Source organism: Strix aluco, chromosome 4 (genome assembly GCF_031877795.1).
Source record: "Strix aluco isolate bStrAlu1 chromosome 4, bStrAlu1.hap1, whole genome shotgun sequence".
Lineage (NCBI taxonomy): Eukaryota > Metazoa > Chordata > Aves > Strigiformes > Strigidae > Strix > Strix aluco.
This window is the reverse complement of record NC_133934.1, coordinates 97,641,423-97,663,068: the sequence shown is the minus strand read 5'-3', so window position 1 is coordinate 97,663,068 and position 21,646 is coordinate 97,641,423. Positions and strand designations below refer to the sequence as shown.

Here is a 21,646-nt window from a genome sequence, read left to right as displayed (position 1 = left end):
CTCTACTTGCTGACTTGCTTTTCACTTTTGCTGTCCTTTGTGCTGTCACACAGAAAGTCGGAGTGCAGCTGCCATGCTGAACCCAAACCAAGGTAAAGAACAATTCGTACAAACTACTTTCCGACCCCCCCCCCCCCCCCTCCACTTCATACAGCTGCAACTCCCTGAGCAGTGCTGCACTCAATAAGGCCTCCTGGGATCCAACTAGCAGAGAAATCCGTGCTGAAGCATGCAGTTGTTCTGTGGGACTAAAGGGTGTTGGGGGGGGGGGAAGTAACCTGTTTTCTTCAAGACTGCTCCACCTTTTGGGATAGAATATTTGCTGCTCTGTTTTTAACAGCCAAAGATCTTTGTACTATCTGCTTTTTACTTTAAAGAAAACAATGACAACAAAAACCCCCAAGCCCAAACCACACACCTAAAACAGTACAACCACTTGAGACAAGAGATCACCACTTCACCTATAACAAGTGGGATGCAGGTCCTGTTGACTAACAGTCAGTCGGTGGCTGTCTATGAATGACCACTGCAAACACAGCAGTATATTACAAGGCAGCAGCAATCACCAACATGATGCTGCTTTTCAGAGTCACCTGTACCTAGAAATCCAGACTTGTGAATTAAAAAGAGCATGATAACAGAAAGTTTCTCAGATTACAGCCAGTACAATGGATTTCCTTTTCTACAAAAATCAGAAATACATTGGTCTGAAAACATTCCCAGCACTTTAATTCTTCCCCAACCTACACCACCCCTTCTCCTTCCCTTTCCCACCACTTGAAAAAGAAACAGGTGATGCCTTCTGTGTCTGCACACTACAATTCATAATTTGAACCTGTGTGTCTGGAGGGTAACGTGCTGTACATACTGGTTTCCACAACACTGGTAACAAGTGATCTACAGAAGCAAAGGATCTGAGAGAGTGGCCAACACATCAGATATTAGCAATCCTTCTTCAGGTGACCTATTAGTTAATAAGACTACCTAAAGGCTAAGGGTCTCATTCTAATATCATACTGTCTGAGGCCCCTGACTTAACCTCTGCCTTCCCACCAAGGTGAAAGCAAGTTGGCTTTCAATATTTCTTCAGGAGAATCTGCTCAGTTTTGGCTCATCCTATTTGTATCTGAAGAGCTACGTTACCAGGCAGGTGCATGAACGGCAGTGGGCAGCCTCTGTGCGTGGTGGGCCAGGACAGATAATGGTATTCCCCACCTTCAGAGCATTCTTCCTTAGGGCGAAAGGTCACCCTTCACAGATGTCTCCAGCAGACACTCAGTTGTCAAAAGGTTGCATCATGCGATTCATGCAGTCATTGCTAACAATGCACTGTTTTCATCCAGATACGTAAACACGTTGCACTTCTAAATAATTTCCTTGTTAAGGACAACTTGTTTTTCTCCCGAGTTTTGTTCAGTTATCAAAAAAAATGTAAGGAACACTGAGAAAAAAAAACAGTCTGACCCCCCTTCGCCAATTCGCAGCTTACATATTCTATTTCCCTTTTCTGTCAGGCTATTCAGCACAAGAAGATGCTTCTGGTTTATTCCCAAAAAAAGAGAAATAAAACTACCATATCCCAAACTGTCTAACAGTAAAGCATATAGTTTGGAGGCAAAACAACCTGCACACTGGTGAAATGGAAGGTAGTAAGCTTTTTGTCAGAAAAGTTACACAGCCAAAAAAATTCAGTGAAGAAAATTCTGTTCAGCTTAATTATAGCCAATTCTAATTTCTTCCATTTAAAAGTGACAAACAAACATGCACCCTGGGTGGATGAGTGCAAAAAGGAAAATTATGTGTATTCACGTATTTGTTACGAATTCACATTTGCCTGGTGCAGAAACTTTATTTCTCAAGGAGCACTTCAGAAATAATAGGTCTTAGTTGCTACAGTAGCTCAGATTTTTAATTTCCAGTGCCTCCAGATGAATAGTATAACAAAGATTTCTTCTTTGTTGAGGACAGTTACTCTAAAGCAGCTTGAAGCTATCACACACTATACAAAACAAGTAATTTCATTCTAGAATGGATTCAAACAAGCTTGTCAGGATTTTTATCTATTTATAAATTATATATTTAACAGTAAAGTAAGACAGACATGGCTGGAATGTTACACATGGGGAAACACGATTAGAGATATACCAAATAACTCAACCTAATCCCAAGCAATAGAATCTTAAGGGCACTGGGAATTTCTAGAAGAATTAAGCATTGTATGCTGCAGAAAGCTCAATTAAATACCCTTAGAAACCAAGCAGAAATTCTTTCAGATCTGCCTGCAATGTGTAGTCCTCCCAAATGCAGAATGTTTGTATCTCCAAGCATCCCTTTTCTGATCATTCCTTTAGACACTGAAGCTATGGAAAGCACACTTTCAAAAAAAAAAAAAAAAATCTTCTTCAGTGCTTTCATGTCTCGTATTTCATACACTTGGCCATCTTGAATTAATAGGAGTCAATGAAGATACACATACTTAAAAACGGCTCCAGCTTCATTGGTCTAATCTATGAACTTTAAAGACCTTCATTTTATGAGCTTTCCTCGGGGTAGGTATTTCAATGTTCTAAAAACAGGGTTATGGACTGTTAAGTTAAGCACATGTTCTGCATCAACATTTTAGTTTCAGCAGGTTATTTGGTGCCAAGTTTGCCAGTTAGTATCATCAGTTCCTGAAATATGTGCTTATTTGTTTTAACAGGTGTTTTGAGAACAGCACAGGACAGGAGAAAAGCACTGTTAATATATTCATTTAGTATCCATCTATCCTTAATTCTGAAAATCCCCTTACCCTTCCCCCTGAAACATGACAAAATTTCACCCCAGGTGTTTAAGATGCAAAGAGATGGCATTGAAACGGAGTGCAAATGAGTATTTCTTGTTATTTCACCAGTCTGACAATTTGTTTGCTCATTTCTATTGTACATTATTTTTCATCTAGTAATCACAGATCTGGGTTTACATATTGTATGACACATCTACTTACAGAAAACTACCTTTTATTGTGCTACTGATGTTAATTGTAGAACTAAAAAAGTAAGGCTGAAGCAAAAAACCCAATACCCTTTAGATAATGAAACATAACCGGGGACTTTCACTTCTTCTGAAGACCGTTTGTTAGCATTTGCATCAGAGGATGTAGAGGGAGAAGAAATGCAAACAATCTAAAACCAAAATTGGCTTACCCACATCAGTTGTTCCACAGAACCAAAATAATAGTTTGCTCTTAAAAATGAATAGCAGCGAAACGTAACAATAAGATTTACACACACACACACACAGTACTGTCACATTTGTGGGTCAGTTGAGATGGTGCACCACAATTTTCACAAAATCCAAACGCACAGATACACACTTCTTGCAGGTGTTATCTCAGACTTGGTCTGCTGAGAAGCGAAGTGAATCCCCACAGTGATGTTTGAAGGTTTAAAAGCTCAGTTTTTTGTTTCTAAATGCCTATGAAAACATTGCCTATGCTCAGAGGCCTTTTAAAACAAAACCAAAGCTTTTAAAGCTTCAAAAGCGGTCATGGGAATTTGCTCATCAGGAGGGAATCCTAAATGAAGACCAAGATTCAGTGGATTCCCCTGTACATGACAAAAGCCATAGCCTGTCTGCAGATCTACCGTTTCTTGCAACAGATGTGGGCTGATTCAAGCAAAACCTGACAAACCTTTGTGCATGCCCTACATTTTACAAAATCTACTTCTAAAAGGTTTAATCCTCCCCAGTTATGCCCTCCTAATTTCTGCCATGCTATTAAAAAACAAACACACACATACGCCACCACCAAAAAAACCCTACCTTTATGGATACTTAATGTAACTAAGAGAAAGACCACCCCCCAAAGTCATCAACTTAAAGGGAAAAAAAAAAGGGAGGAAAAAAAAAGCTAAGCTTAGAACTTTTATTGTTATAACCTCAAATATGTACAAGACAGGAAGGAAACCAACTGACAGTTGCTTTTTAATATATGGGAGATGATTTACAGAAGGAAATATTCTAATGCTGTGTTAAAGGCCTAGACTACTTGAAAAACTTTTTTTTTTAGTCAGTGTTTTCTACCTATAGGAGTCTAAAAATAAGGTAAGAAGTTCCTAACAAGTTGTTTAAAGGACTGTTATAAAAAGGCAGCAAGAAAGTAACGTTTGAGTAGATCAAGGCTGCTGAATCAGTTATTTAAAGCATAAGAAGCCTGGTGTAAATTAAGTCTTTCTTCTGAAAGTGTGAGATATATCTTTTACTCAGTTTTAAGGTGAAGCACACAAGTAAAAAAACCTACTGTTTCACCTGAATTTAACGGCGGCATTCCTGTCCACCATGTAACTGAGATTCTCTGTTTTCCTTTGGATGAAACAATCTCATTTTGTTCATACAAGTTATACCCCGCTCCCATGAAATAAGACAGACAACTCAAGAATAGCTAATCATCATGGAGAAGGCATAAGAGCAGAGGGCATTATATTTTTGTGTTCAGAAACAATATCCTTCTCAAATTATTTAAAATAAAATGAATCATGCTATAACAAACAGCTGTTTGAAGGAAGACTGGAACAGAAGACCAATACATGGTTCCTCCACTGGACATCTGGCCATGTATGGGCATATCTTCCTCATTACAGCCACAGTTTGAACTAGGACCCTTACATCCAAGAGTACTACAGTGGCAAGCAGAGCAGGTCCAAGTGAATTGTTCTAGGGTTTGCCTCAGCTGGAGGGTGCTTTTTGCATAGTTTACAAATTATGCGCTAGACAAGTTCTCAGTCTCTTAAGAACAACTGAACCTTACAAAGAAATTCTCAAAGGAAGCATGTAAAATGTTTATATGTGAATTAAAAAAATATATACACACACATCCCTACTAAGAACATAAGCAGCTCCTCTGAGCTCATGTAAGGCCGTCATAGAAAATAACATGAGAAACAAACTCAAATCTATAGTCTCTGATTATATGAAGACAAATTATATAGAGATAAGATTTTTTTGCTGCACAGGCACACCAAGATTGAATCAATTCTGCTTTCAAATATACAGACTGTGCTCCCATCAACTCCCACTGAAGTCAGAATTTGACCTAGTGTGTACTTTACATTCACATCAATGAAGTCAGTAAGAATGCAGAAAATTGCTTTAGAAAGATGTAAAATTTACTAGTTCTAAAATAAAAGGACATCTTATTTCTTGTAAAGAAACCAGATTGATAGCCATTTGGAAGAGCTTAAAGGAGGGTTAATTGGCATACAGTAAGACTGAATTCTGACAGTGTGGACTTCTAGCTAAAATGACATTCTCGATGGTGGTCCTAGCTGTAGGATTAGTTTACAAGAAAGCAGAGAGGGGTTTGAAACCAAACCCTGAATGTCACTGATGAATTACCAGATTAGAAAGGCCTGACTATATGTAACATATTCCTGCCCAAATTCAGATTCAGAAGAGAAAACAAAACAATAAAAAAAAGAGGCAAATCTGGAGTTGAGCCTGAGTTATAGATTAATAGAATGAATGAAAGATCTTAAAAAAAAAAATCAATAAAGCCCTTCTTTCATAAAATCTTGCTCATAGACAGAACTTTATGCCAAACTATGCTCAAAGCTGGGAATATGAACTGCTAATAAGATCTAACTCAGGGAAATAATTAGGATAACTAGTTCACAGCTAAATGAAAGTGTTTCATCTATCATTGCAGCTATGCACTACAGAAGATTTTCTAGAAATGGATAAGGTAGGATGAATTTCATTATTCTGAGACAGAGAAAAAACAGAAAGAAGAAAACAGGCCCATATACAATGGTTAGCTATCAGCTATGTCTAACTCAAGTCACTAAAGTAAGTTTGTGAAGTTCCAGTGTGGTCCCTTCAACACACTGAAAGCAAGCAGTAAAATCTATAAGTAATTAAAATCTAAGAAACATTCAACACTAATAAGATAGTCTTTGTTATGCCTTTTTTAACTGGAAAACTGCATTGTTACTTCTCCCTTGGACTGAAGTCCAAGTATGAGTACTGAAGTCATCTTTCTCTTTTTAAATCTTTGCACATGAAAAGGGCAGAAAACCCAAAACTGTAAGTCAGCTGAGATGATAGCACAGATCAGCCTATCTCTGTTTCCCTAAAATGAAAGTTATCTATACGCATTAATCATTTTGGTAACCTCTAAATCAAAATTTAATTTTGTAATACTTTAAACTTATGGAATCTACCATTTTACACAAGATGAGTAAAACACCATTGAAGAAAAAAAAAAATGTTATGTATCAGGAGTTTTTTCTTAGTCAAATATGCTTGCACATGGTGACATGTTTTGCACAAAATATACTAAGTATCTGGATACACAAAGTGAATGAACTCAGAAGCACATGAAATCTAATCAAAAGTTTAAAAAAAATCCAAAACTTACCAACTTTATTTTTAAGGAAAATATTTGTAGTTTAGGACTAGAATGAAAGTGTCAATTGAGAATATAATTAGGAACTTTTCCTTTTAGTAGTTTTTGAGAAAGAACTTGTAGTATTTCTACATATTACATAGCTGAAATGCTGACAGAGAACACAGTTCCTAGAATGACTTTCAGCTGGGTTATTCACATTTGTATGAACTGTCTGCTTCCTTGTACCTGGTATTTCATCATTTAAGCACAAATCCCAGAGAGGCTGAGGTAGTCAATATTAAACCTACTGTGAGCCTCTTTATTTCAGAAGGAGGACTTGCAATATACAGAATTAAGCAATGTATAGATGTCTTTGCCAGACTGAGGTCCTACTTTGTTGTTGTAGGCACTTCTGAGAATGGAAAGGTATATACTGATGTACATATAGGATCTTTTCATCCTTTGCCATTTCTTGTCTAAAAATATTTGCCATCTCCACAATGCTAATTATTACATTAAAATCTTTAACAAGTGGCAAATTATAATTTGGACTTCAGTTTAACACTGAGAAATAAAAATAAAAGGCAGTAATGAAGAAATAATAAAAAGGTAACAGCCTTTTGACTGTAGAGAAGACATGGGGCTTTAATAATTTTCTCAAGGCAGTAAGATGACAGTAAAAGTTACACTCATTGGGTTTTACACGTTCTATGGACTAAGTATTTTTCATTCACAACAGCCTTCTTTACAATCTGATAGCACAGAAATATAAACAAAAAATAATTCCTGGTATAAAAACTGTCACCCTTTCTTTTTACTTTTTGCAAGAGATTTCTTGATATAAAATGCTAGAAGTCTGAAATAATGCTTCGGCACAAGGTGGATGCACAGCATACATGGTTGTTTTAAACAACTGAATTATGTACCCAGCTGAATGGGAGTCCACGAACACCAAGTAATGTAATCAAGTCAAAATTGTTGTTGTCTCAATGAAGCACTTGGGAGCACTGTTTGAACACCAGGACCTCAGTGTGTTAGGTACTGTACAAATAAAGCAGAAGGACAATCCCTCTCCCTTTTTTTTACTGGCAGAAGCCCAATGTAGCTCCATTGATTTCAGATGTATTAGCAAGGAAGGGCCTGATCCAAAGCTCACTGAAGTCAACCAAAATCTTTCTGTTGATTTAACAGGCTTTGGATTAGTCCCTAAATAAGAACAGATTTTGGCTCAGCTAAAGGATTTCACTTAAGCCCTCTGCTTGTTCAAGCATCTAGTAGGAGCTAAGAGAACACTGCGGTCCTACTGAGTAGGAGGCTGGGTTCATCCTGAACTATCCCCTCTAACAGATGTAGAGGGTCAGGAGTCCTATGAAATAGAGAACCGTCAGTAAGTGGTAAATCTGAGGTGGGAGGAATTAGGAAGGAAGCTCCAAGCTGAAAAATTCTGATTTGTGCTGTTTAAGCGTTGTTCCATCCTATTTAGGCAGGAGTGTAAAATTAGACAGGGAGTTCATGCGAATTTCTGAATTTTACGCTCGTAAATAATTTAAAACCTTAGCACCAAGTTCTGCAATAGAATTCTATGCATGTATTTGTCATACTGACTTCTGCTGAACTCTTGGCAAACAGGGGCTGCCTTAAATCTAGGTATGACCAACTTACAGCTGCATGTGGAGAGGCCCAAGGAAAGTTTAAACAAATGTAATTGTTTAAACAAGTGTAGCCACAGTAAGCTGGTGGGCATAATGCAAGATTATAAGGAAAAGAGCACTCTTTACTTATTTAAGAATTAAACGCTGGGCTTGTCAAAAAATTTCATGGTACAAATCACATCTTAATAGAGAATTTGCTGAATTCCCCCCTCTCACTTTCATGGCTGCACCACCCATCCTTGTCAGTTACAGCAAATGCTCTGTTTACACAAGAAAGTAGAAGACCCCAATCCTAGCCTGTGCATGAGGAATGTATAGTGCCAAGGGTGTACAAAGGTAACCATCCATAAAACAATTTGAGCTCTTTCCACAAGTTATGCAGCCAGCAGTCTAGGATAGCACTCGGTGCAAATTTGAGCATCTGGAGTTAGCAATGAACTTGAGACTCAGAGCAGTTGGGAAGTCAGTGTAGCACAGGGAAACCACTTTGCCTTGCTCTTTCCTGCGCTCACTACCCCAGCTGTAGGTAGGAATAAGGGCACCAAACCCATTGTGCCAACTCTGCCACTGGATCATGTCCCTGTGTTTGCTCCTTACTCTGGGGTAAAGATGGCTTCACAAGTAACCCAAAACACAGCCAAGCTTTGGAGCTGTCACTCATAAGCCACCTGTATGTAACAGTAGAAAATGAAGACTCATTTACTTCTTCCAACTCTACACATATCTGCACACGAGGTGAATTACTATATTGAGTACAGTCAAACAGCAGCAGTCAAATTCCTTAAAAGTAATTTTGAGTTTACTGAATAAGTTTATTCTCTCCAACAGATTTGAAAAAGTGTTAGTATTTCAAGAAATGAACCAAACTAAAAGCACAAATTTATTTTTCTCTGAAGCTCACTTTAACATTTAAAAACCACCAGAGGAAAAAAGTGATTCAAAACTCTCCTGTGCAAATAGAAAAAGCTAGTGTTTATTATTAGTTGTCCTCTAAAATGTAAGGCATGATGAAATTTTGTTCAGAAATATTAGGAAGTAATAGACCTTTATCGCTGTCTTTTTGTAGATCCTACGTGTCTTAATGGCAGTAGTTTCTATGGGAATTGTCAAAAAAATAGTAGGTTTTTGTTGTGCATTTGTTTTTTAAGATAAGAGAATCATGCTTTGCTTTCATTTTTTTGGATGTGTTTGACCCAAACTTTGCATATCTGAAAGCAGCAGTGCCTCTGTTATTGCTACTGATTTCACACAAAAAGGATCAGGATCTTTTGTGGAGAGTGTCTTCCTCTTCTCTCCTCTAAGGAGGAAGAACTGCTTTTAACAGATTCCCACCTTCTTCCTTCAAACCTTGGGACAGTTCACCACTGACTCATAAACAAAAGACAGATATTTCACAAGTACTATAACTATGATCATGACACCTAGTTGGTGCATTTCAAAATGTTATTCTAAGCTCTGTAGAAATGCAGGTTACTAGACTAGATCTATATTGGCATGTTTATTAAGACTGAAAGCAGCAATAAACAATGGTAAGATAGTTACACAAAATGTTATAAATTCTTCCCCCCCACACCCCGATATGCTGTATTTCATAGTTAACAAAAACCCTCTAAATATGAAGCAGACTCTTCATGATACTGCTTGCCAGTTCTGATGCCCTAAGCCTTCATTCTTAGCCACCACTGCCTGTGTACATGCTGAAGACTCTTAGGCCACAGAGCAGGGGGTACCCTAGATCTTCTCATGCCAGGATGAGAAAAATCAATGTCCCTGTTTAGAAGACATAACTACTGATGTGCCAGGTCACTAAAAATCACAACCTGTTATACAGCTCTAGAGTACTAAGGAAATGCTAGATAAAAAAAAAAAAAAAAAAACAAAAAACCACAACGACAATGCATTGGTTCTGAGCCAACATTACCCTTAGATGCCTAAGACCTAAATATGAACACAGAACCAAGTTTTCCTTGGTCTATGTTTACTATGCTTGTTCAGGGAGAGAGAAAAAAACAAAACAAAAACTAAACAAATAATTGGAAACATCACTTTAGACTTCTCATCTTTATGCAAATATCACTAAAGAACTGGTGATATGATCCATATCATCTTTTATTGCTCATTTCATAAATCTTATTAATTAAAAACAGTACGAAGTTAAAGATCAAGGCTATTTCATTCACCTTTTTTCACCTTTGTTGAAAAAAAGGCGAAATGTTAAAATAAGCAATGTTAAAATAAGCAATACAATTTACAAATGCAGTATATCCAGTGCTTCTTTTATAAAATTCAGAGAGGCAAATACAAGAATGCACTTGAATTTTCTACATAACCCTACATTCCTGGAATATCAGAGCAGTCCACTGACAACAGATGACCATTTAATAACATTCATGCAACATCTATGTACTCTTGTGCCCATTGTACAGATGGGGAAGAACACACATCAAAGAGGGCACGTACCTTACAAAAGGTCCTATTGGATTCGGTTCTGCAGTTAGTTTCTCCTGGGGACACAGCCATATCCTTACCTCATGGCAACAAACTGAGGAGCTACAGGTAGGCCATCAAAATAAGAGATGCCTTCCCAGGGACCATACTTTTTATTTGGATCGTGCCTGCAGCTAGCAGGGTAGTTAAGGTGGCCATCCCTGTTTCCTGGTAGCATCCTATCCTTACGACTATATTGCTTTCTTATAGTTTCCATAACACCAGAAAGTTGCAAGTCTAAGTTTCCACATGTGTTTTCACAAGTACATTTTTATTCTTGTAAACATTTTAAAATATTCATTTACATCTTCTACTGCATGCACAAAAACTTACACAAGTCGGTAGAAACCACTGGCTTCAAAATGGTAAGCATTTATTTGAAGATGATAGCCTAAATATATAGACACTCATCTGATTTTAAAAATCCTCCGCTTATCAAGACTTCCATGTAGATGGCTTGATATTTTAGTGAATGAAAAACCTACTGGAGTGATACAATAGTTTAACTGAAGAAAGGAGAAGGTAGAAGATAGGAGAAATTACTCACTTCAGCCTATATAGAAAGCTTCCTGCAACCTCAGCTCCAACTTTAGCAACCTCTAGTACCAGCTACTTAAAGGAATCTTACAGCAAGCTTGAGAAAGAAGAAAGTATATTTAGACACCAGACCTGGGTTTATTAGTACCCTGCAATCAGTTACTTAAATGAAAAGTAATTTTATAAATTAAAAGCAATGTTTTATGGTAATTCAAAACCAGATTGGTTTGAAAATTGAGAACAAGTGCATCAAATCACTTTAAGAGCCAACTAAAGATGGCAGTCAAATTTCCTTCACCTGTCCTACTCCCCCGATATAAAAGCTGCTCTGAAGCTAGCACAATCATGGAGTGGTTAGTATGCTTCTTCTCAGGCAAAGTAAAGACAGTAAGACAAAAGACCCACATATTATAATGTGTAGTGCCATAATGCAGTGTTTGATGCTCTAGAGGGCCTTCAACAAGTACTGTACAGCCAAAAATCAATTGAAAATCAGCATGATAACAGAGCATGAGTTGCCCTGTAATAGCCTTAAGCCCCCCAAGGCTATGTGGGTCCCTTTCATCTGCCAGGCTGCACTAAGGCTAGGGGAGCCTGTCCCCCCCCTCCCCAAGCACTCTGGACATGTTGCCTTTTACCTACTGCTTTCACCTTCCACAGTAAGGAGAGCTGACAGCCTCAGTGGATCTTTTAGGTTTTTCAAAAGTGGAATTTGATTTTTCTTGGCATAGGTTTGGAGGCTTTAAATTTTCACCTTTTTTTCTTTTTACATAAATTTCTCCTCTAAGTAAACCTACTGATTTTATACTGTAAACATTCTCAGCATGAAGAAGATCCCTCTGATCCTATGGCTGAATACACAGAGGTGATTCTTCTGTCGTGTTTAACAAAGTTCAACTCAAGAAGTAAAAAGAGAAAGAAACACTGTTCAATTCCACGCAAATTGTTACGCATGCAACAAAGTGGGCCTACAAATATTTCACTCATATGGTAGGTTTAATTTCAATATTTCTTTAATTACTTTCCAACAATGTCTGGTTTCTGTTGAATTTACACTCGTACTTGGCATTTGGTGCAACCCCAAAAAGATAAGATACATATGTCCCCTATTCACAGTCTTGGCATTTTTACCTTAACTCAGGCATTGAAGTGATTGGTTTGAAAAATTACCTTGCTGATTAGCTGGGTTTTCTGGTAAATATATAGCATTAATCCTTAAATTCTGAACATGACATAAGGTATACAAATGTTCTGTCTGACTCAACGGCAACATATCATGGCTTAAGGAGGACATGTACACTGATCTCTGTGAGCAAAGAAAGAGCTAATTGGGAGTTAGATTCAGTGTGATTATCAGCTTGTTTATGATAAGGGAGTACTCTTCTGAATAGCACTGTAAATTCATCCCTGATTGTGGTGTTAAACCACGGCTCATTCCCCTCCCCCCCCCCCCCCCCATTTTTTTTTGTTTGGTTAGAAGGGGCTTTAAACTATTTTTAGCAGATGACAGTGTCATGCTTTGATTTTCTTCTGTCTTAAAAAAATAAATCAGCCACATGAGCCTGATGTCAAATTTCACTTTCTAATAGGAGAAAGGCACATTTTAAGTGTTTACTATAAGAACACATTTGGGTAATTTTTCCCCATGTCATTATGAACATTAGACTGACCCAATTAATATGAAATGTTTCTATGCTGCTGGAACAGACCGTGTTACAGAAAGAGCCATTTGCACAACCTGTTCATGATTATGGGCCATAAGGACACAAAGATGGCATAGACATTTGTGGACCATCTGAATTCTTACAGGGGAAGGGGAAAGAAGAAAAAAAAAAAATGATGTTAGCTGACTGTTGTGGGTCATGTTTTTTAATCCAGAGTATTGGACATGTAACACAGCAACAAGAGCTGATCATTTTGTTTAATCACCTTTTGGATCTTTGCCAGATGGTCTCTATTGAGAGCGCTGCAAACAGAGAGAGATGAACTGCGTCTAACATGCCACTAGAGCTTTCCCGTAAATGTCTGAGAACTGAATCCAACAAGAATTTAGTCTCAGAGCAGAAAGGGATACATTTAAAAACTATGTGCATTAACTATACTTTTCCCCATAGAATCCTCACTTGGCATGAATAATTTACCCTCTCTTATGCTAATGGGATCATGAAAGTATCCCTGTGTCTTTAGTGCAGCTATTCTCAGCTTTCAGTAATTACCCCACCCAGTGAAAATAACATGGCTTCTGCAGCTGAACGGCCTACTAGTACCTGGCAATTAGAAAGATCATGGCTGACAGAGGAGCGGTCCAGAGATGGACACACAAGCTCCGGCAGCCTAAGGAGCAGTCTGAAAAATTAAAAGCCTTCCACTGTGAACATTTCCGCAGTTGCTTAGGATCAACATGGAGAGAGCAGCTCCTGCAAGGGCATTATAGTTTAAGGGTGACAGAGGATTCAAATGGACTGTCCGGGCACCCTAATGTTAAGAAATAGTGACATTCCTTGGCCATCAACAGTTAAAAGAAAGTTTGTGGGATTTTTTTAAATTAGTACTGTCTTGTTAAACAAGAGGGAGATAATTAAAAAGTCAATTAATGAGTGTCCTTCAGTATCTGACAATTTTACCAGCTACACAAGAGGAAAATTCTGTAGTATTTCATTAATAAAAAGTTTTTAAAAACCCATTACAAAGAACCAGGCTTTGACCTCTGTCCATAGCACTCCATGCTAGGTAGTTCACTATGTAAAAATTATCAGGCTAAAACATCTGGGAAAGAAAGCTATGAAACAGCAGGGAACGTGGCTGGTTTATTGTTTATCTTTTGTTTATGAGGCAGTATTCAAGTTTAATTACTACTCTAAATTAAACTCTAACAGGCATCAGGAGACATCCCTTTACACGACTAAGTTAAAAAAAAAAAATCCAGAGATTCCAACACTAGATCTTTCAAATAAGTTAGCATATATAGGAAGAAATTAGTCAGCCTGTAACAACGCAGGAAGACATTTAAGCACTTGCTACTGTATGTTTGAATGTGTTGTATTATGAAACCATTAATACTGTAACAAACATACAATTATAATTTAGCAAATGGGATGTTATCTAACATTTGGAGGCAAATTGGGTTAGGCTGAGTAGGATCTGAGAAGGAAAGAATGGCCTAAGGGGGAATCCTACCTTTTTCATTTTGAAATACAAATATATAAATATATATATGCACATATACACATACATATATTTAAAAACACCCAGAAACATGAAGTTAAAGGCAAAACTCTCAACAGTAACAATCTCTTAAGTAAAATTGTTTAGTTATTTTCTCTGATCATTCACATACAAAAGAGAGGAAAAGGTTCACTATGTTTAACATAATGGTGAGTGACCAGTTTTAGGTGAACGTAACAGTAGGAAAAAATAAAAGTTGAAAGGAACTAGCAAAAGATTATTCCAGATGGCATCTGTCATACTGTATTTAGGGTTATTTTAAAGAGATTACTGCCACTATGAAAACATTCCATTGACAGAGTTTTCCTAGGCTGCATTTGAAACCCCAGCACAACATACTTCAAATATGAAAGTAAATGTTTTCTAATGCATATATATTTTTTATCTATATCTAAATATAAAAATGTACATGGATTAAAAGCTAAGAGTGAGGTCTGAATCTTAAATACAAGTATAATGTTTTAAATCCCTCCCCCCCATTCTAAGCTTTAATTTAATAAAAGGTGAGGAATCTGCAGTTGCCACCAGGCTGATTAGTAGAAAACTGTATAGTGAAGCGAAGGCTCACTGTGAAATTTTAATGCTACTTATTGAATAGTGGGTAGGGACATAAATGTTCACCGACTCCAGCAATCAAAAAAAAATTGCAAAAAGATGTATTTGTTCACGCAATAGATGTAAAGAAAAGAAAGGATGGGAGGGTATTAAAATGTGACTATATTTAGCTAAGCTGGTTCTGGCATCATTATGGTTAATGTGCATGTGGTGTGCAGTGTGAGCTCAGCAGTTACTGGGCCAACTGTCTCAGTATTTCTGGGAATTCTGCCTATTCACAGTGCAGGGATTGTTCAATTGCTGCAAAATGTACAAAATGAATTTTACAAAAATGAATTGTAAGGAAGGCCCCATTACAACGATTTTACAGCAAAGATGTCAACATCAATTTTTCTTTCATGCATAGCTAATGATTAAAACAGCATATTCCATTTGCCTAAGACAATTTATTTCATATTGGCACATCAAAATATTGAAATACAAAGTTATCTTTACTCTACCCTTATTATTCATTGCTGCTGAACCCACACCATTGTTCAAACCATGAAAAAATAAAGCAAACTTGGCAAGAAATACTTAAAACAAAGGCTCATCAATATTCTCCAATTTGTCAACATCTCAATTACAGCAATGGAAAAAATGTAAATTTCATGTGCTTTGAACACTAAGGGGTCTATTCTTCTGTCAGTGCACATGCGTAACTCCCATCACCATTAATGGGAATTACTCATACATATCAACACAAGGACGGGCCCCTCAAACTTGAAAGGAAAAGATGAATTAATAAGGGCTACTCTCTTCCTGTATCTTCCTCAGCTGAAAAAAGTCATTGTTCTTTAAGAGTTTTTCATACTTCATACAGTTCACCTTTATGAGAGCTGTGCCTTCTGAAATAATACATCTCCAGTGAAGCATTATTTATTAGCAAGTTTGATTTTTCACAGTCTGGATGTTTGAGCCTTTCTATTAGGAATTTCCTTTCTTATAAAAGACAGCTCTCTTCCAATAAAACCATACCCTATAGCCTTATAGGTAAAAATACAAAGGAATAAAAATATGTTATGAATCCTTATGATGAATATTCATACTAGCCTCAGCAGGCTTACCTATACATACAGAACTAGGAAAAAGAAGTTGTAGCATTAGCTTTTGGATATTAAACTTCTAAAGACTTTGCATGAATGTGTTATTTTTTTATTATTATTCACATCAAAACATCCTTCTTTTTCTGACTACTGGAGTTTGGTTCAAAGCTTTGTGTAATTTCAGTAGAGTTTTGATACTGGGACAGGCCTTTGGGCATTATCAGCTAGTTTTGTAAACAAATTTGATTTGTATACAAGATTTTATTACAAGATATAATGAATAAGAAATATACTGCCTAATTTTTCCAACATGTGTCAATCCAGAGACGTAACCTGGGATGAACATGTAATTTCAGCTAACACCTTAGCTGACTTTTCCCTGAACCAGGTAAGTCTTTGCCACAGAAAGCTGTTGTGGACAAATTTGTGGGACAAATATCAAGCTGTCACAAAAGTGTTTTAAACCTACTTTAAGATATTGCCCTAGAGAGTAGCCTCAGATATTATTTATAAAGGGACAGATCTTCTTCATTCAGCACAAGTAGTTCCATCAAAAAAACCCCCCACCAAACCAAAAAAAACCCCACACACTGATGAACTTCTCACATGGGTAAAGCAAAGTGGATGTGATTCCCATTTATATTTTTACTGCTGTATAACCTAGAAGAAGTTTCTTGTCTCTGGCTTCTCACTTATGGCCAAGTTTATCACCCCAGGCCTAATTTTAAAAAGATGCTGAACTTCCTGAAAGGTCCTGAAGAAACACAGCCTCCATCTGACTCAGCTGGATCAGGCCCTTTGAGTGACTGAACTAAGAATATGACAAATCAGGTATACAATCCTGGTATCATAAAATACGAAACTGAAATTATTCCCTGGTGCTTTCCTGTAGACCACATGTTTTTAAACCTTAGAAAGATTTATTTCCCACTTTTCATACATGATCTGCCATATTCATTATTTGAAATATCCCATAAAGAGATTAAATAGGAATTAAAGTCTGGGAGCATCATATCCATCACTGTGGTACAAACTGATGCTGAATTCCAGAAGTCATTTAGCCTTGTATGTAAAGGCAGTGCCCATTTTTACTTTGTTTCACAAAGAATAAGGAAAATGTAATACCCCAGAAGACTTTCAGATGTACTTTTTCCCCTCCAAAGAAAAGAGTGGATGATAAAGCTACACACACCTTTTAATCTTCCACTTAGGGTTTTTACACATATATTCTCTGGCAAAAACCCCAGGGTCTTCTCTCTCCCCTCCCCTTCTCTCAGCCCCTTTCCTGCCATCTCCCTTGCTATAACTCAGCTAACCCAACAGAACCAGTCAGTTTTAAATTTCAGTTGGGACCCCGGTGACCTGTTAATGAATCTACAGAGAGGAGAAAAACTCACAGTGTTGAGTTATGCCTGGTGTTGCTAGCTGACTTGGAGTCAGAAATGCTTGAAGCGTTAACGTAATTGCAAGAATGTGAAAAATGAAGCGTTGGGCTCCTGAGCAAAGCGAAAGGTCAAAGCAAGCCCTACACAAAACAAGTCTCTGGAAGATGGCCTCATTAGACCATTAAATCAGCTTCTTCTTTTTCTCCTCTGTAAGATGTTTAATGTTTTATTTTTATTATTGGATATATTTAACTCTTTCGCTTTCCAGGGCAGGGGGAAAGTTGATCAGACTGACTACATAATTACTAATCTCTAAAATAGTATTACACAGCATTGATTTGCATTTGTGGATCTGAACTGGGATAAAGTCAATAAATGCTTGGTAGATTACAGGTCACTAGTACTTTGGTTTGCTAGATGATCAATATGTTGTATAGCTTAGTTTTCTGTTGAACAAGTGAGGTGACATGTTAAGAACAACATAGACACTCACCACTAATAAAATTAGGATAATCTTTCAACATTTACTGCCTGAAGGCCCTTTCCTTAACTCTTTCAATGCCAGCATGTTTCTAATACCAAACATTGACTAGATTAACCCTTTTGATGCCAAAGGGCAGTCATGCACTGTCGTGGAGAGACTGTCCACAAACAGACAAAATGCCTACAGCTTTTTTGTTTGGTTCCAAATTTAAGCATTATGGGTGGATTCTTCTGTGTAATAAATAGATCTACCTCATGCAGTGAAAGTCTGCAAAAATAATGTCATCACTCATCTAACTCCTTTCCATCTCCCACGCCCCCCCCCTCCCCCCCCCCCCCCAAAAAAAAAAAATCACAAGCTGCACTTAAGACAAAAGCAGAGACCCCTGGAAGGAGTGCTCCTAAGAGCCAGAAGAGACTGACTCTGGTTTGAATCAATCTCTGCTGCCATCAGACATCAGTGGAGGAGACCATAAGTTGCTAATATAACCCAAGACTCTCTAATGAGCTCCCGTTCCCAAGAAATCCTTTGGGCCAAGTAGAATACTTGAAGCAGCATTTGTGGAAGGTCTTGACAAAACTGCAGGGAAACCAAGTTGACCCAAATAAGTAACTGCACCGGAACAGCTCAAGAGGGCATCTACCCATCTTGGCATTGCCTGGGACCGACTGACTGCCAGTTCACGAGTTATAAAGTAAACCCTGCCCCCCTCAAGGAAGCATAAGGAAAATTCAGTACAGGCCTTCCTCTCTTTAGTCTTTCCCAGGGTTGAGAGGGGGAGAGCAATCCAAAGCTGTCTCCAATGGGAATTTTGCTGGTGCTGTAGGATCATACATCTTTCAGCTGCCAGCAGCTGAGTGGAATGCTGATTTGCCACTGGACGACTGCTTCCCTTTAAAAGGCCCAACTGAGCACAAAGGGAAGCATACTAGCAATGTTTTACCCTGCTGGACTGGGCAGCACTAGTGACTGATTTGGCCCTTCAGCAATTGTTCCCCTTCTGCAGAAATTAGTATAACAGGTTTGTTTAAATCATATATATTACCAGAAAACTCAGTCTCCATTGGGAAGTTGGTATACTTATCATCAACTACTTTTTCTTATGCTTAGCAATATTTCTCGACTACCCTGAGTTACGTGACAAGGAATCAGAGATTAGTGAAATGCAAGCTCCCTGGATGTCAATACAAGGGACTTCTTGACATCAAGCATGGCTCAATGAAGAAACTCTTCTTGTTTCTAAGGGGTTGCTGGGGCAGAGTGGAGATACAGGTGTGAGGAAATTTCTTACCTAGGGGTGGAATGAACACGCTGTGGCAGATGACTCAGAGGAATCATTTTTAAGTATGCAAATGATCATCTGCTATGCCAAGCATTTTAACCACAATATACAATGTAAACATTTGATCAACAGTAAAGTCTATGGCCAGCTAATAGATGTAACATGGTTTTGCTGCTTAGCAGTCAAGCTCTCCCTTTCATTAGCTGCTGAACCTGTAATAGTTCATGCTGGGCCTTGTACAGCTCTGATCCAACCACATATTAAAAATACTGTGTGACTCGTGTTAGAGTTGGATCACACCCTGTGCCATGGCTGCTTTCTATCAGCAATAAGATTACAAACGTATAAACAATTCATACAAATAGGAGACAAACCCAAACCACTCTACCAGAAACAAACTTTGCAAGTTCCTAGAATCGCAACGGGTACGTTACCAGATCGTGAGACAGACGAAGGGATCTATCTCTGTGCCAAGCAGTGGGCCACGTGAGAGACATGAAATCATATCTGCTCCACAGCCTAAGCATGGCGAAAATCATGGTGGGAAGTGGCCCACAGCATGAGACTAGTCATGGCAGCTCTAGCCCTGAAGGCTGCTCCCCTCCCCAGTTTCAGAATCCTGCTTTGCTAGTTGGATGGCAGACCTGTCAGTTGGCTCTGTTGGGTATGTGTAATTCCCAGGTGCACAAGATGAAGGGAGCAGCATATCATAAGGTCTTATAGACGTAATGTCTCACTCACTAGCTGGGTCTTATCATGTTTACAAAGCTAAACAAGAACAGAGCCCGCCTTTAACTTTGGTCCTAAAAAAAAAAAATCAATTCTGAGTCAAGATCCAAGAGTGACAGTAGACCAACGTTACCCAACTCTTAGCACTGGAGTCTTGACTCTTACACCTTCTGGAGTCACTTATACTTCTAATGAGCAAGTGTAAAACACTATCATATCAGAATGACAGCCTTTGACACTCACTCAGCATGGATGCAGATGACCACACACAAGGTGCAATGCAGTAGGAAATAAAACAAAAAACCCTGAAATAATAATCAAACCTCCTGAACCTTTGAGAAGGCTTCACTGTATAGATCCAGAAGAGGTTTTGCAGGTCAAATACATCTCTATTTACCATTCTGAATTCACATTTTCAGCAGCAGAAACAAGTCTGTACAAGCAAACATTGCAAGAAACATTTTTCTGCCCAATTTGGGTTTTGCTTCTACTTTATGTAATTCAGCAGCTTCATAACTTCATAGAGGAGTCTCTGCCCCAGCTAAAACTACAGGTTAGATTCTCTGTCCATAACCCAGCTCAAACAACTGCATCACAGCTGGAGAGTATGTCTGTCATTATATTTACTTACACCACACAAAAATAAACTGTAGATAACCAAATTTGTAAAGGAATTGGCAGAACTAATCAATTGTTATTACAAAGCTTGTTTGAAGATTAGATATTTCACTTTGAAATAATAATAAAATGCAGCTAAGTGGGTTAGGAAAAGGAAATACCGTCTCCCTAAGTTACAGCTGATTATACTGCAAGTCTGCCACTCCATGTTTACTCTAAGGCAGATGTACTGATATAGTAAAAAAAGCTGGAGTTATTTTAGTCATGCCTACTTTGCAGAGGGAAAAAGTTTGACCTTTTACCTTGCTCGCTGCTGTTGTCTCCGCTCTGGGAAGCATGGCCCCCACTGGAGGGCCCCGGTGTGCCTGCCGAGTGCGTTGAGGTTGCATCATCGTGGTCTCTCCAAGATGAAGGATTCTGGTGTCAGAGTGCCAAGGAATTTTTTCCACAGTTCCCATTCCAATAGCAAATGAAGAACAGAAAGAAAACCGGGAGAAGAGGGGAGGAGGGGGGGGAAAAGTATACACATTAGCATTTGTGAAATGTGCCAAACACCGATACTGTTTGCACAGTGTAATAATTCTTCAGCAAAGACAAGCAGAGGAGGTACAAAGATTTACTTGGTAAAATAAAGGACAGATTTTTTTCTGTTTTAAACTTTCCAAAGAGTTGTCTGGATTTAATAGTTTGAATAGTACTGCAGAAGAATATTTCAGGGGAGAAAAATAAAATTAAGTTTCTTAATGAGCTATACAGGAGGGCAGGGGGGGAGAGAATCGACCTGCACAGTTTATGATACTAGGTGTTCACATTAGGATCAGGACAGTTGGTATGCAAACTACCTCCCCACACGTTGTTTTTCCAGACTGACTAGAGATGGGAGGGGAGAGAAAGAAGAGGGAAACTGTTTCAAGAAGTAGAGGAGAACGTGCATGGGAGAGGAACGTGTCCTCACACCCTACCCTCTCTCATCCATTTGAATGCTAGAAAAACTTCAAGTAAATGCAAAGTTGTGAGGGGAAAAGCAAGCTTTCTCTGAAAGACTCTATATACCAGAAAAGATGCTTCCTCACCCCCCACCACCACCTTGATATGACACATTTCAAAAGACTTTCTAGATTTATCACTCTAACAGTTCGCTTACAAGTATTGTCAAGAATAACCACCAGGTGATTATATAAAATAACATGTATAGTGATTTTTATGTAATTCTTTCTACATTACTATGCATAAAACACAA

General features: G+C 38.1%; 1 protein-coding gene across 6 annotated transcripts in view; it reads right to left on the bottom strand.

Moving 5' to 3' along the window:
* The window catches only part of MEIS2 (Meis homeobox 2), a 172,984-nt gene that overhangs the window by 135,641 nt on the left and 15,697 nt on the right, over positions 1-21,646 (bottom strand). For all 6 annotated transcript variants that reach the window (XM_074824507.1, XM_074824509.1, XM_074824508.1 and 3 more), the window contains one exon: positions 20,709-20,823. In XM_074824507.1, the coding sequence (XP_074680608.1) occupies positions 20,709-20,823 (115 nt within the window). The remainder of the gene's footprint in view (positions 1-20,708; positions 20,824-21,646) is intronic.